The sequence below is a fragment of the Melospiza melodia genome, chromosome 4 (assembly GCF_035770615.1).
Source record: "Melospiza melodia melodia isolate bMelMel2 chromosome 4, bMelMel2.pri, whole genome shotgun sequence".
Taxonomy (NCBI): Eukaryota; Metazoa; Chordata; class Aves; order Passeriformes; family Passerellidae; genus Melospiza; species Melospiza melodia.
The window spans coordinates 76913036-76925530 of NC_086197.1; the positions used below are offsets into that span (position 1 = coordinate 76913036).

At 34.6% G+C, this 12495-nt stretch overlaps 1 protein-coding gene across 2 annotated transcripts in view; it reads right to left on the reverse strand.

Moving 5' to 3' along the window:
- Nucleotides 1-317: 317 nt before the first annotated feature.
- The window catches only part of IMMP2L (inner mitochondrial membrane peptidase subunit 2), a 407189-nt gene continuing 395011 nt past the window's right edge, over nucleotides 318-12495 (reverse strand). For both annotated transcript variants that reach the window (XM_063155262.1, XM_063155261.1), the window contains exon 6: nucleotides 318-798. In XM_063155262.1, the coding sequence (XP_063011332.1) occupies nucleotides 679-798 (120 nt within the window). In that variant the 3' untranslated portion in view covers nucleotides 318-678. The remainder of the gene's footprint in view (nucleotides 799-12495) is intronic.

The window sequence follows — 12495 nt, forward strand, 5'->3', positions numbered from 1 at the left end:
TCAGATAATGTAATATCATTTGCACAATTTGACTGAATCCCTAATTCAGAAAGACAAACCGGGAATATTTATATAAACAAACTATTTTTATCCTCAAGAAGAAAATTGAAATAAGTAATATGCACTCAGTTTAAAAGTAGAAATAAGCTGCATTAAAAACTTTTCACTGACAGAAGTACTGATTCCTCATTACTAGTAATGATAGGACAATCCAAAGTATATATGTTTTGGATGTTTTTTTCTTTTTTCACATGCAATAAATATTAATAATTTCCATGCATTTACAAAAGAAACAAGGTGGATATAAAAGATCAAAATAGTTTATCGAAAGTTTTAATAGTTTCTTGTCCAGAGAAGCACAGGTACAGACATAAGCCAAGCATGTTACTGCTTCCAGGAAAAAAAAAATGAACGTTCAGTTTTTACAACCAATTATTTCAAACTGAATTAATACACAATGCCCTAATGTTGGAAATTTTTAAAACCCACCAAACAATAGAACAAGCAAACAAAAGAAACACAAAGAATTTCTGGCGGCATTGTAACATTTAGATGTCACATGTATTTGTTGACACTGATGTCAGAGCACGTGGCAAAGCTCTTACAGGCGATGGTAAGACCACTGGAACTCTTTCTGGTTGGATTTCATGTCAGTGCTCTCCTGCCTGAAGGCTCGGGTCACTCCTGCTCCCTGTGGAGCGGTTTGCGCTCCGGAGGAAGCATCGGCTGCAGCTTCTGCCAGCGCTGGGGGGGCCAGAGAATATGAGTGGCTCGGCCATGGAGAAGTCCAAGAGAAACCTGCAACCAAAATATAAACCACAGGTGTTGTTAGGTAATGCAAATAAATCAGTATGTGAAAAATACAAAGCATTTGATGATTGTTAGAGCAGCGGGAGGATACAAAGCAGAAGAGTGAGTAGTCTCTCATGCATGTAATGAGGGGAGAAGAAAATGTCTTTAGCAACAATTTCTTTTTCTTTTTTTGATAAAACATTTTTTGGAACTCAAAACAGCTTGCTGAAATGCACTGTCTGTAATACAGAACTAGGAATTTTTTTTTTCATTTTCAAGAAAAAAAAGCTCCTCAAAATAGGTGAGGCATTCTATAATCCCCATAAAGCTTTTTGGTTATTCTTTATTCTAGGTCCTGAGAAAAAATTTTAAGTATCTATTTTAAATAATTTCAACAGAATCTGTGTCTTGGATTTGATCCCTGTGTACTAACCACACCAGAATAGTGGGTTTTCTAAACATGTTGTATTTACTATTTATCACTCTCCTTCAAAACTCGATTTTGTCTTCAACCAAAAATGAAAATTACTGTGAATTGTAGAAATCTCTATGTATTTCTCTACAGATCAAAAACTTTTGAAGTGCTAGAACTACTTAAATCTGATTAATATGTTTTGCAAACATGTTTTAGCATCTTATTATTTATTAATGTTTACTTCAGTAATTTTACTTCACTCATATTTTACTTCAATAAATTAAAATAAAATTCAATTCTGATATTGCTTATAAATGAATCAGAGATAAAATAGTATAGAAAACACAATTACTTAGAAAATCTTAAGTAAATTATAAACAAGATCCTTTTCATATATGGTATGAAAATAGCTAGACTAAGTAAGAATAGAACAGTCACAATTTCAGACTGAGATAAGACAGTCCATACTTAACACTGAAATTAAGTCATTTTTTATGGAGTTAATCTCAGTTAATTTGAAAAGCCTGCAGCATAAACTTCTGCATTTTAAATTATTTGTTTAGACTTGTAGAGAAAATAGCATGTAGTAAGCATCCAGCACCAACAGAAGTTTTAAACAGGACAAAATCATGGTTAGAAATACTGGAATGTCTGTGTCTGTGAAAAGATTGAATAATTCAGACTCCTAAACAGACAACAGTGTTATAATGGCTACAGAATTAGCAATGGCATGGATTAAAAATTGCATAGGCTTTATTTGACTCATGTCATTATTTTTCATAAGAACAAGGAAACATCTATGATATTATCCTAAAGAGTTTTTTAAGCCAATAAAAAGGAAATGCTTTTCAGAATGTACAGCATTACATCATACTTGCATACATTATGCAGGATTCAGAAGTGACCAGAAAAAAAACAGAAAACTGGTTTAAAAAATAATGATGGAAGCAAAGTCCAGCACAGGTAATTCAACATAAACAAAGTCTCTATACTCCATCTTAGGAACCACCGAGAGAAAAAATGTATACATGCTTTATTCTTCTATTTCAATGATCTGGTATTGGCTGTTTTAAGAGCCAGGAATTAAATGGATTTCTGGTTTGAACTTTTACTTTGCTGCTTAAATTCCTATGTAAACTCAGTTCCATTCCATTTCTCTTTAAAAAAAAAAAAAGAAAAAAGTGATTTTAGTAAGCAGGTAATTCAGCATTTCATGCAAACAGACACCAAATAGGCCCCTAGGAATATCTTCAGCTAATTTTCTTGATTTAATTTCATAGGATTAATATATATTCACCAGTCTCTCTCTACTACATAATCAAATCAGTGAAGCTGAAGTGGTATATATCTAATTCCATATTCTGTAGCTTGATGAAGCAGGTGCTGAATTACTTGAATATAATTTGGTTACTTAATAACCCCTGATATCTAAAAGAATTTGAAGTGGATCACTGAATTGAAGTCTAGTATTATATTTCACTTGCCTGATCCTTTGCAGAGACCACTTTTTCCCCAGATCCGTAGCAGTTCTTTTCCTTACATTTAAGCAAAGGATGGGCTGCTAAGTGACAACTCTTTTTAAATAGAATTGAGCAACATTTTTTAATGTCTTGACACACTTTTGTGTAGTTTGGTTGATATTTATGGAATTCACAACATCCTGTATCCTAATTAGCCCATAAAGTGGGCTGCAAATGTAATATTACCATGTTGGGTTTTTTCCCTGAGCATACAGCATGATAGCACACACATTACAGGCTGGTGCCAAAATATAAAACCACAGCAAATCCCACAGCTGCATATAAAATGTGACAGCATTAGTACAGAGAAAAAAATGTTAGAATACTCTTTCCAAACACAAATAACATCTCATTTTCAAAGCTCTGTGTTTTTCTCAGTACATTGCTTGTTACTGATGTCAGCAGGAGGTCTGCAAACAGACTGAGAATATAATAAATGAATCAAAACATGTTTTAAGACGAGGTTGGGAATAATTTTACCCAGAGGATTATTTCTACTGACCATCATCTGCCTTGAAACTAATAAAGAAGTCTTCTTCCTATAAACATGATTTACAACATGACTAGAGTTAAAAAGGAAAAACAGATATTGTTGGGTGATGGAAGCCTTTACTAAATAACAGTACACTGATTCTATAGGACTTCTTTTATAATAACTTAAAGGTTCACTTTAAAAGCACCTTGATGTTTGACTTCTGCAAACAACCATAATAACTTTTTTCCATTGCCTATTATTATTCTGTACTTACCACAGCAGCCATGAATTTCACTGAGGAAGAACAAAATTGTTCGCAGAGAATAACCTGCCCTTGCAAATGGATTTACCCTCATCAAGGTTAGATATGAATGAACTCAGAAGAGTGAACTAAAAGGCTACACTTTCTGTTGCAACAGTGAAATACTGAGATAATCTATTAATTAATCACCTCACTTATAGACATTATTTTCTACCTTTACATAAGAAAATAAGTTTATTCCCTTGAAACATTGTCTTAACTATGAAAAAAATCAGTACTTAACAGACATAAATTCTTTGAGGAATGTGTTCCCTTTCCATCACAGAGATGCCAGCAATTAAATTGTTGGGGGCAATGTCAACATTATGACCTATTTGTTGTTCTTGCTGTGGCAAAAACAGCCATTACATTGAATTGAATCAATATTACTGCGCGTCAGCTGAGCTGTTTAAACTATTTTTAAAACTTTGAATATTAAGTTGAACAACTAAGAAGTCACTTCATTAACACAGCAATTTTATCTGCAAGGTAAGTTTTGAATTAATAATACTGTTTTGACACTGTTACTGTGCTAAAAGCATATTTCCTCAGTGTCTGCTTGTTGTGAGTATGTTAGTTGTATGGAAACTGATTAGTTTTGGCACTGCATAAGGAAAAGATAAGCCTAAGACTGATAGTGCTATCTGCTGTGGTACTTACAATAATCTTGCTCATTTTGTCCTAATAGGCTTGGATAAACCACCTTTATTAGTATGAAGTCTTACAATAATATCACATCTTCTGGTTCTAAAATACATCATGAAAGTGGGAAAAGTAGTATTCAGACTGTAGTGAGTCTGTAGATATGCAGCATACACTGGAGCACATCAAAATTTCTATGGAAATGACAGGTATTCATTTGGATCTCGAGAAAAGGAAAGTCCAGATAATGGTGTGATCCCATGTGCTGGTTTTGGCTGGGGTAGAGTTAATTCTCTTCACCTTGGCTGGTACTAGACTGTGTTTTGGACTTGTGCTGAACAGAGCATTGATAAAATAGAAATGTTTTTGTTACTGCTGAGCAGTGTTTACTGAGACTCAAGGCCTTTTCTGTTTTTTGCACTGCCACTGCTACTGGCAAGGAGACTGGGGATGCCTGAGATGTTGGAAGGATGTGCAGCCAGGACAGGTCCCCCCTACTGACCAAAGGTATATTCCAGACCATATGACATCATGCTCAGTGTGTAAAGTTGGGAAAAGTATGAAGGGAAGGTTTGGAATGATGATGTTTGAGTTTCCAAGTCACCATTGCATGTGATGGGGCCCTGCTCTCCCTGAGATGGCAGAGGGAAGCAGTGAATTAATTCCTTGTTTGGCTTAACTTGTGTGCGTGGCTTTTGCTTCTACTATTAAACTGTCTTTACCTCAATCCATAATTTTTCTGTCTTTTACCCTTCCAAGTCTCTCCCAGATTCTGCTGGTGGGGGAGTGGACGAGCAGTTGTGTGGAGCTGGGCTGCTGGCTGGTGTGAAACCACCACACCCTAACAAGGGTATTCTCAACTTCCCCAGAGAATGTAAAATCTACCCAAACAGCTAAATTCAAGTACTGTAGCTCCTAGTCATGAGTTCACTTTGGTTTAGGAACATTCTCCACAGATTCTCCCTTGCTTCTTTTTTACTTAAGCCTTCTTTATTTTTTTGCACCTTAAACAGCCAAGATTTCAAATCCTGTAACAACTCTGAAAACAATGAAGAACACCACTAAATATACCCTGAGAAACAGCACTGCAGAATCAAAAAATCCAAACCTTTAAAACTTTTGAAAAAACTAGGCTTACTAATTTGTCAGTTTTCTATTTGGAAGTAATAACCATATAATCATAGAACTAAAGATGACTTAGACTGACAAAGACCTCTAAGACCATTTACTCCAACCATTAAGTCACGATTCACCACTAAGCCATATCCCCACGTGTCACATTCACACGCACTTTGAACAATTCTAGACATGTAATAAGACAAAGAGACAGAACAAAAATGCAAGGATGTGCCTACAGCTGTATCATAGCCATGCAATTCATATTACCACTACCAGTAACAAGCTATAGACCTTGTATTGGCTCTGCAAGGCCTCAAGATCAATTTCTCAGGATTCGTCTGAACTTACCTCTCCTGCCTGGAGTTTTGGTTCAGCTTATTTAGATGTAACAAATTTTCTAATCATCAGGTGACTATTGACTAATTTGTTACTGCTTATATTTGCACTTATATTTGCCTATATTTGCATAGCTTTGTGGTAAAATCAGAGTTTTTGGATATACATTAAAAAGTAAATATTCTGTATAGGATGAGATATTTGTGACTTGCAAATAATAATGAGCTATACAGGACCATAGGCATAGGATAATTAAACAGACTGATAAAACCTAGCAATGGTAATTAAAACAAACAAATGACTGTCAGAAAGTTTTTAAGGTGCACAAAGAGAAAAAACAGTGGAGAATAACAAGAACTATACTAGCACAAAATAAAATAGATAATAAATAGAGACACAAATTGAAAAGCAATAAAGTATAAGGGAAAAAAGTTTTTAAAAGTGCTAAATTAGTGGAAATTGAGGAAGAGGAAATCATTGACATCACAATTTTCCTAGTGAAGAATTCAGGGTGCCAGCAAGTCATGAAAGCACCGTTTTCATGTCTTTTTAGGAGGATGGATACTGCCAACCTTGGGACCCAAAGGGGCAGCATAACCGCTGAGATAGACACTTGAAAGTGGTTGTGTGAGATTTTTAAACTGTTTTGACGAGACTTGTGTATTAATTTGATAATTTGTAGTGTAAAGGGTACAATCATTCTCTGAACGAACTTCATTAAATAGAGTTAAATGCTGTAAAGTGTGATTTTATTGCAGCTGTGACTCAGTGGCTTCTCCTATCTTGGAATTTTCCTGGTTTGCTCCCAACAAAGTTTTGACTGTAACATTATGTTAATTTTAATTTTGTTTTCTAAGGCTACATAAATTCTCATTAAGTGTTGCACATTAAAGAAAAGCTATCTTTCTTTTCTTCACTTGGTATTTCTTTTCATGCTTTTCTGACACCAAAATGGTGATTTTGATGAAATGTTTATAAACACATTTAATTATTTATTTCATTAAAAAAACCTCCAAAACAATAAAAATTAAAAAAATAGATGGACTGTTTCATGATTTCCCTACAATGTATCTTGACTTAGGGGAATTGTGACTGAAATTTTAGTTATTTCAATAAAAACATTAAACATACACAAAACACATTTTGTAACAGGTGATGCAATAATCACATTACAAAGTGCAAAATTAGAAATCTTGGAATATCCAGATCAGTCACAGAATAAGCAAAGTCAATATGAAGAAAATAATAAAGCGCAGCATTTAACATTGAGTCTGTGCAAAAATCCTCTCTGAGGGTGTACTTGGAAAAGAACTCAGGTATGAATACATTTCTGAAGAAGAAAGATGGTCTTGTTTCATCCTATTTCAGCCTAGCAAACAGTCAACAATCCTATCTTCCAGTCTCATTAATAAATGTCTAAATTGTGCAAACCCCCTAAAATACCACTGAAAGAGAACAGTAATAGCAACCCAACAAACTAGAAATAGAACTAAACTACAAGTGCCACTTTAGCTATGTATTTGAGAAATTTCATCAAAAGTGACAAAACTACAATTTAAAAGGCCAGTTTCTGGTTTTGTAGTCACTTTTGCTTTAGTCTTTTATATTCTAGCAATATTGCACAGGCCTCTCAAATGTCATGTCCAATTATAAACATTCAAACACAAAAAACCTAACATTTTCTCAAATCAAACAAAGATAAAGCAGTAGAAACAATCGCAGTGTTTCAAATTGGGTTTTCTATTCTCTGATGCAATATAGCCTCATATTTTTTCCTTTCACATGCAGGTTAGCTAAGAAGCTTTATAATAGGCTTTCCCATGGCAATATGGAGCATCATATACAAAATTTTCTTCTCAAATTTTCTGTTTCATGACACAAACTCATTGCGGGTGGTTAGGAGTAATTCTGGAGCAGCAGAGGTCTATTCAGACTATATTTTGCTGGCTGGATACTTGCCAGTTCAGAGAGAGGCTCTGAAATGTGTCAATACACATAAGGTGAAAATTCCTCTAATATGGCAAAACCCTGGGTGATTTAGAAATGGCCCCATTAGAGCAGGCATATAGTTTCAATAAATTTTTCCAGATCTACTAGTTCATTGCCCCACTACTCATATTCCACCAGCCAATCAGCTTGATGATACTGGTATCTTTAAAGACTGGCAAATTTGCATCAATGTTGAAAACTGTGTAAAGGGACCAGGCTAATGAAAAAGGTGAGAAGAAGTTCAAAAATATTTCAGCCCTCAAAATCCAAAGAAATCCTTAAGATAGAAACACCTATGCAACTACCCAACATTTCAGCTATAACCCTAAGAAAAATATGAAGTTTGGAACAGCTATCTGTGTCAAATTAGATTGCACGTCTTTAAGAAAGGTTGTGGCACTGGGCTTTGATATTAGATGGTAGCTGTAAAATGGTCTCACAGAGAATTGCCCCAGTAAATTAATCTTTCAAAAAAAATCCATACTTTAATAGAAAGAAAACATGATTGCTATTACTTTTCATCTTTTGTACATGGCTGAACCTTGAAACAAGCACTATCAAGTGCAGTAGTAGGAAAAGAGCACAATAAAAATAAAATCTTGTGGATTACAGTTAAATCCCAGAGAAACCACTTTCTCTAGTAGAAATATCTGCGATAATGAACAGTGACAGAAGAAATAAATATCGTTCACCTCCTTCTTTTATGAATCCAAGAACAACACACATATTAGAATCAATAAATTATTTCGTAAATAAACCGATACCAGAAAAGTTCTTTATCTTCTATTAGCTCACCAAAGTTTGAGGTAACAAGGTGCCAATTAGCTCATGAATACAAAAAGTGATAGATTCCTTTCTAATACATTGCATAGTGCCAGCATATTCATTGTTCTTTCTTCTAGTGACTGGAGAAATCAGACCTAATGGAGCCACACAGATCTAGTGACAAAGAAAAGAATGCAGCCCATTAATTTTGCTACTAAGTGTTCCATTACAGTTCCATTAGTTTGATAGCTGAAACAGCAGCTCCAGATATAGATAAAATATCCCATATGTGTTTTCTTTCACAGAGCTAGTATATAATCAGTCAAGGTCTGTAATAGTTATCAAATTTATAAGTGCTCATTTAGATAGAAAATATATTTTTAAAATATGAAAAAATAAAAATGATAACTATTTTATTTTAAGAAAATCTTAAATAGTGAAAATCTACACTTAAAAATGATACACCTATCACATATATGCATAGAAAAAAACACAAATAATCATGTACAAGAGAGAGATGTATTTCAAATGCTATGGTTGATTCCCTTCCCAGAATTAATAAAATTCTCAGAATAAATAAAATTTTAGCATGGAATAGCCGTGTGACATTACTATAACAATTGTGATTGCACCCATCCAGCACAGTTTTGCAATTTAAGCTATTCACAAAAGAAGAGGTGAGCACGGCATTGTAATGATAACTCAGGTTATTGATTGAATTGAAAAAGGGTACTAAATATCAAAATAACTGGATTGCACTCTCATTTTTCTATCATATCTACATGCTTATATAAACCTAAAGTTACAAAAGAGGAAAAGGAAAGAAAAGGTCACTGAAAACAGAATGTATTTCACATATGAGACTTCTTTACAGTGAAATGTGTAGAAAAAAACTAGTTAACATTGAACGGTAATTGAAATTCAAAGTAGTGCAGATTTAAAGGAATTCAGTATAAAGCAGTGCATCACTTATCCATCTCTTGAAGAAATCAACTGTCAATGCCATTTCCCACATTAAACCCAATAACAGGCTTAGTACAAGAATTCCATGAACTGAATTCCATTTCAATGCCTTCAATTGGAATTGTCATGGATATATTATTGAAAAGGCCACTATAACTAAATAACTTCATCCTTTCACAAATTTTTCTGTGTTTTCTGTTCTCTAAAGACATATTTTTTTAAATAGAGGTTAGCATATAACACAGCACTACTTTTCTTTTTCCTTCAATAAGCATAGCAGCCTTAGCAAATACTCTTTCTTGTTTATGATTTACAGAGCCATTATGATAAATAGGTCTACAAAAGGATTTATAAACCAATCCATTATTTATTTCAGATTTCTAGTAATAAAACTGGTAAAGGAATTTGCTCAGTGCACAGTATGATGTGCTTTGCATGCTGTATATACATAAAAATCATTTAATAGTTAAAACCTTTTAATATTTCTCTGGATGATGCACAAAGTTCCTGACTAAATAGGATTGTCACTAAGTCATGTAACTCAACAGAAAAACAACATGTACTAGCAGCTCTCATGAAAGAGACACACATAAAAAAGCCACAATACATTTGCAATTCAATATTTTAAGAATTGATAAATCAAGTGGCAGGAAGAAAAGAATTACTAAAATACATTTATTATCTTCACCTAGAAAGTATTAGCTAATTCCAAAATCTCTGCATATTAATTATTTAGTAATACATAAAAGACTTCAATGTGAATTTCTGCTCAGGAATGTATTGTATCAGTGCCACCAGTCAGAACAATGTCAGGCTTAGTGATATTTTTCAGCTAACAACACTGATACATTACAACTTACAACTGCTGTTTTACAATTACAAATTGAGTCGATTTCCAGTTTGGTGTCATAGCATGCCATTAATTCGGTTTCAGGCTGAAGCTTTGGCAAACACAGTGGCTCAGTGCAAGGCATTCAAGCACGGCAGGGACCAAGAGCTCACACACTACCCAGGAGCTCAACTCTCACTGTGCTGCTCCTCCACAGACACAACTCATCCCCACAGGCTGGCCCTCCAGCAGAGGACCATGTCCTCTGCTCTATGGCCCCTTCTCTGCAGTCCTTTGTGCTTCCAGGAGAACCAAATTCTGCATCCTGGCACTGCCCTGGCCACAGAGATTCACCATGATGCTCTGTGCAACACAGGTGAGAGCCCTGGTGGGATCCTGCTCTGCTGCAGCTGCACGCTCACAGATCAATCAGGCCCTGATGATGAGAGGCTACTATTCCATGCTGAGCAAACAAGCTAAGATGACAGGTGAAATTCCATCAAATATCTGTGGAAATGCACAGCTGTGCCAGGGATCATATGCCTGCAAGCTGGCAGAGACGACATTTCAGACTCATTCAGGAGAACTGAAAAGAAGGGAAGGGGTCCTACTGTAGAAGAAAGCAGTAGGCTTTAATCTCTAGATACACTCAAATTCTTCTTCAAGACAAGTGATGTGAAAACCCCCCACATGGTAGTTGCAGCTAATTTCTATTCTTCATATATTTTCTAAAAGCTCAGAAAAGTACCTGATCTCATGGGTCAAAAATCAGGGTAATTTCTGGACTTAGAGAAGTACCAAAATTAAAGAATGCCATGGAGAACATCTCAACCCACTGATGTCTTTTCTGTCTGTAGGAATAGCTCCAGACTGAACAGACCCATCGCTGTGATGGGACAGCATTGTGAGTATTTGGGAAAGTTCGTAATTTTAATTTTCCTTGGCAGATGTGCTACAGTAATTATCAAATGGTGAGGGAAGAAAGAAAAAAAAGAAAGGCCAGCAGTAGACAGGAAAGTTAATTTAAGGGAATCAGTGAAAAATTACCTCTTAATTAAAACAAAATTGTACAAGACCTTATGATATTACAACTGTTACTGGGCAAAGCAAGCCTTTTCTAAAGCTAAATTTGTCAGAGATTTTCAGCAACAATACCTTGTATGTACAGCAAACACATCTGTCAACTGGCTCAGAGTTCCTGTGGTTTTTATTACATCTTTTAGATTTAGTCTGATACAAATTAATTTGTTGCAATACACTTCATAAAATACTTTTAATTTTCTCTTACCTTAAAAAAACAACTGTTCAATAGACTATTCCACTTAACTAAATATTTCAAAATGTCCTACTGTGAGACTTGCCCATATTTTCTTTCAAAATGGCGACAGAAAGAGTTTGACTTATAGAAAACATGCTCTTGGTAATTCGAGCCATGAAAAGCAACAGGGAGTAAATATTCAACGAGCAGTTAGGATATCAAAATGTCATTAAATAGCTGCATGATATGTTATTAAAAATATAAAAGACTTTTTAATAGACCTCTTTGTGTGAGGACAGCTAGAGCTCATCTAAATTGGTAAATTTCATCAAGAGAGTTCTGTATCCGTAAGCTCACCAGGTTGATTTCTGGGGGGAAAAAACCCCACAGAAGTACTTCAAATATATATAAATATTTTTCTCTTCCTTAAAGCTATAATAATAGCTATGAATTCAAGAATACTGAATACTCTCTCTCTTTTCTTTATCTGATTTATTCTGTATTTTTGCTAAAACTGTAGAGAAGAAGATTAAATTTACTAAACCTAGTCTTTACTTGGAAAAAAAATGTCAAAAACATTAATATTTTTCTTATCCAATCTTACTAATATTTAGCATTTTGTGTTTATATAATACTGTGACATTTGTCAAAATAGGAGGCTTCTTTGTATCATTTCAATCATATAGCTATCCTTTCACTTCATAATGGAGTTTATGATTAAATAATTGACACTATGTACTTATTAATATATTTTCTCTAGCCTACCTAAGTAATCCTCTTCAATCTTTTTTTTTATTTCACTTCTGATTAGCTTAGGATAATGGCATAAGAGGTTTTGCAGAGAAAAAAAGTTTCACAAAAATATAGCAGAAATATAAGATACACATCCTTATCAAGATATAACAGTTATCAAATACTGTTTCTCACAGTCCTGAGTCTACAAGGACTACACATCTTAGATGTGAGATGGCTGCTCAGTTCTCCACAGAAAAGTCCCTCAGTGAGGGAACAACAGTCCTTATGGAGAAGCCAGTTGTATAGAGCAGTGGCATGACGGATCAGGTCCCAGGCATGGCTTGTGCGCCAGCAGC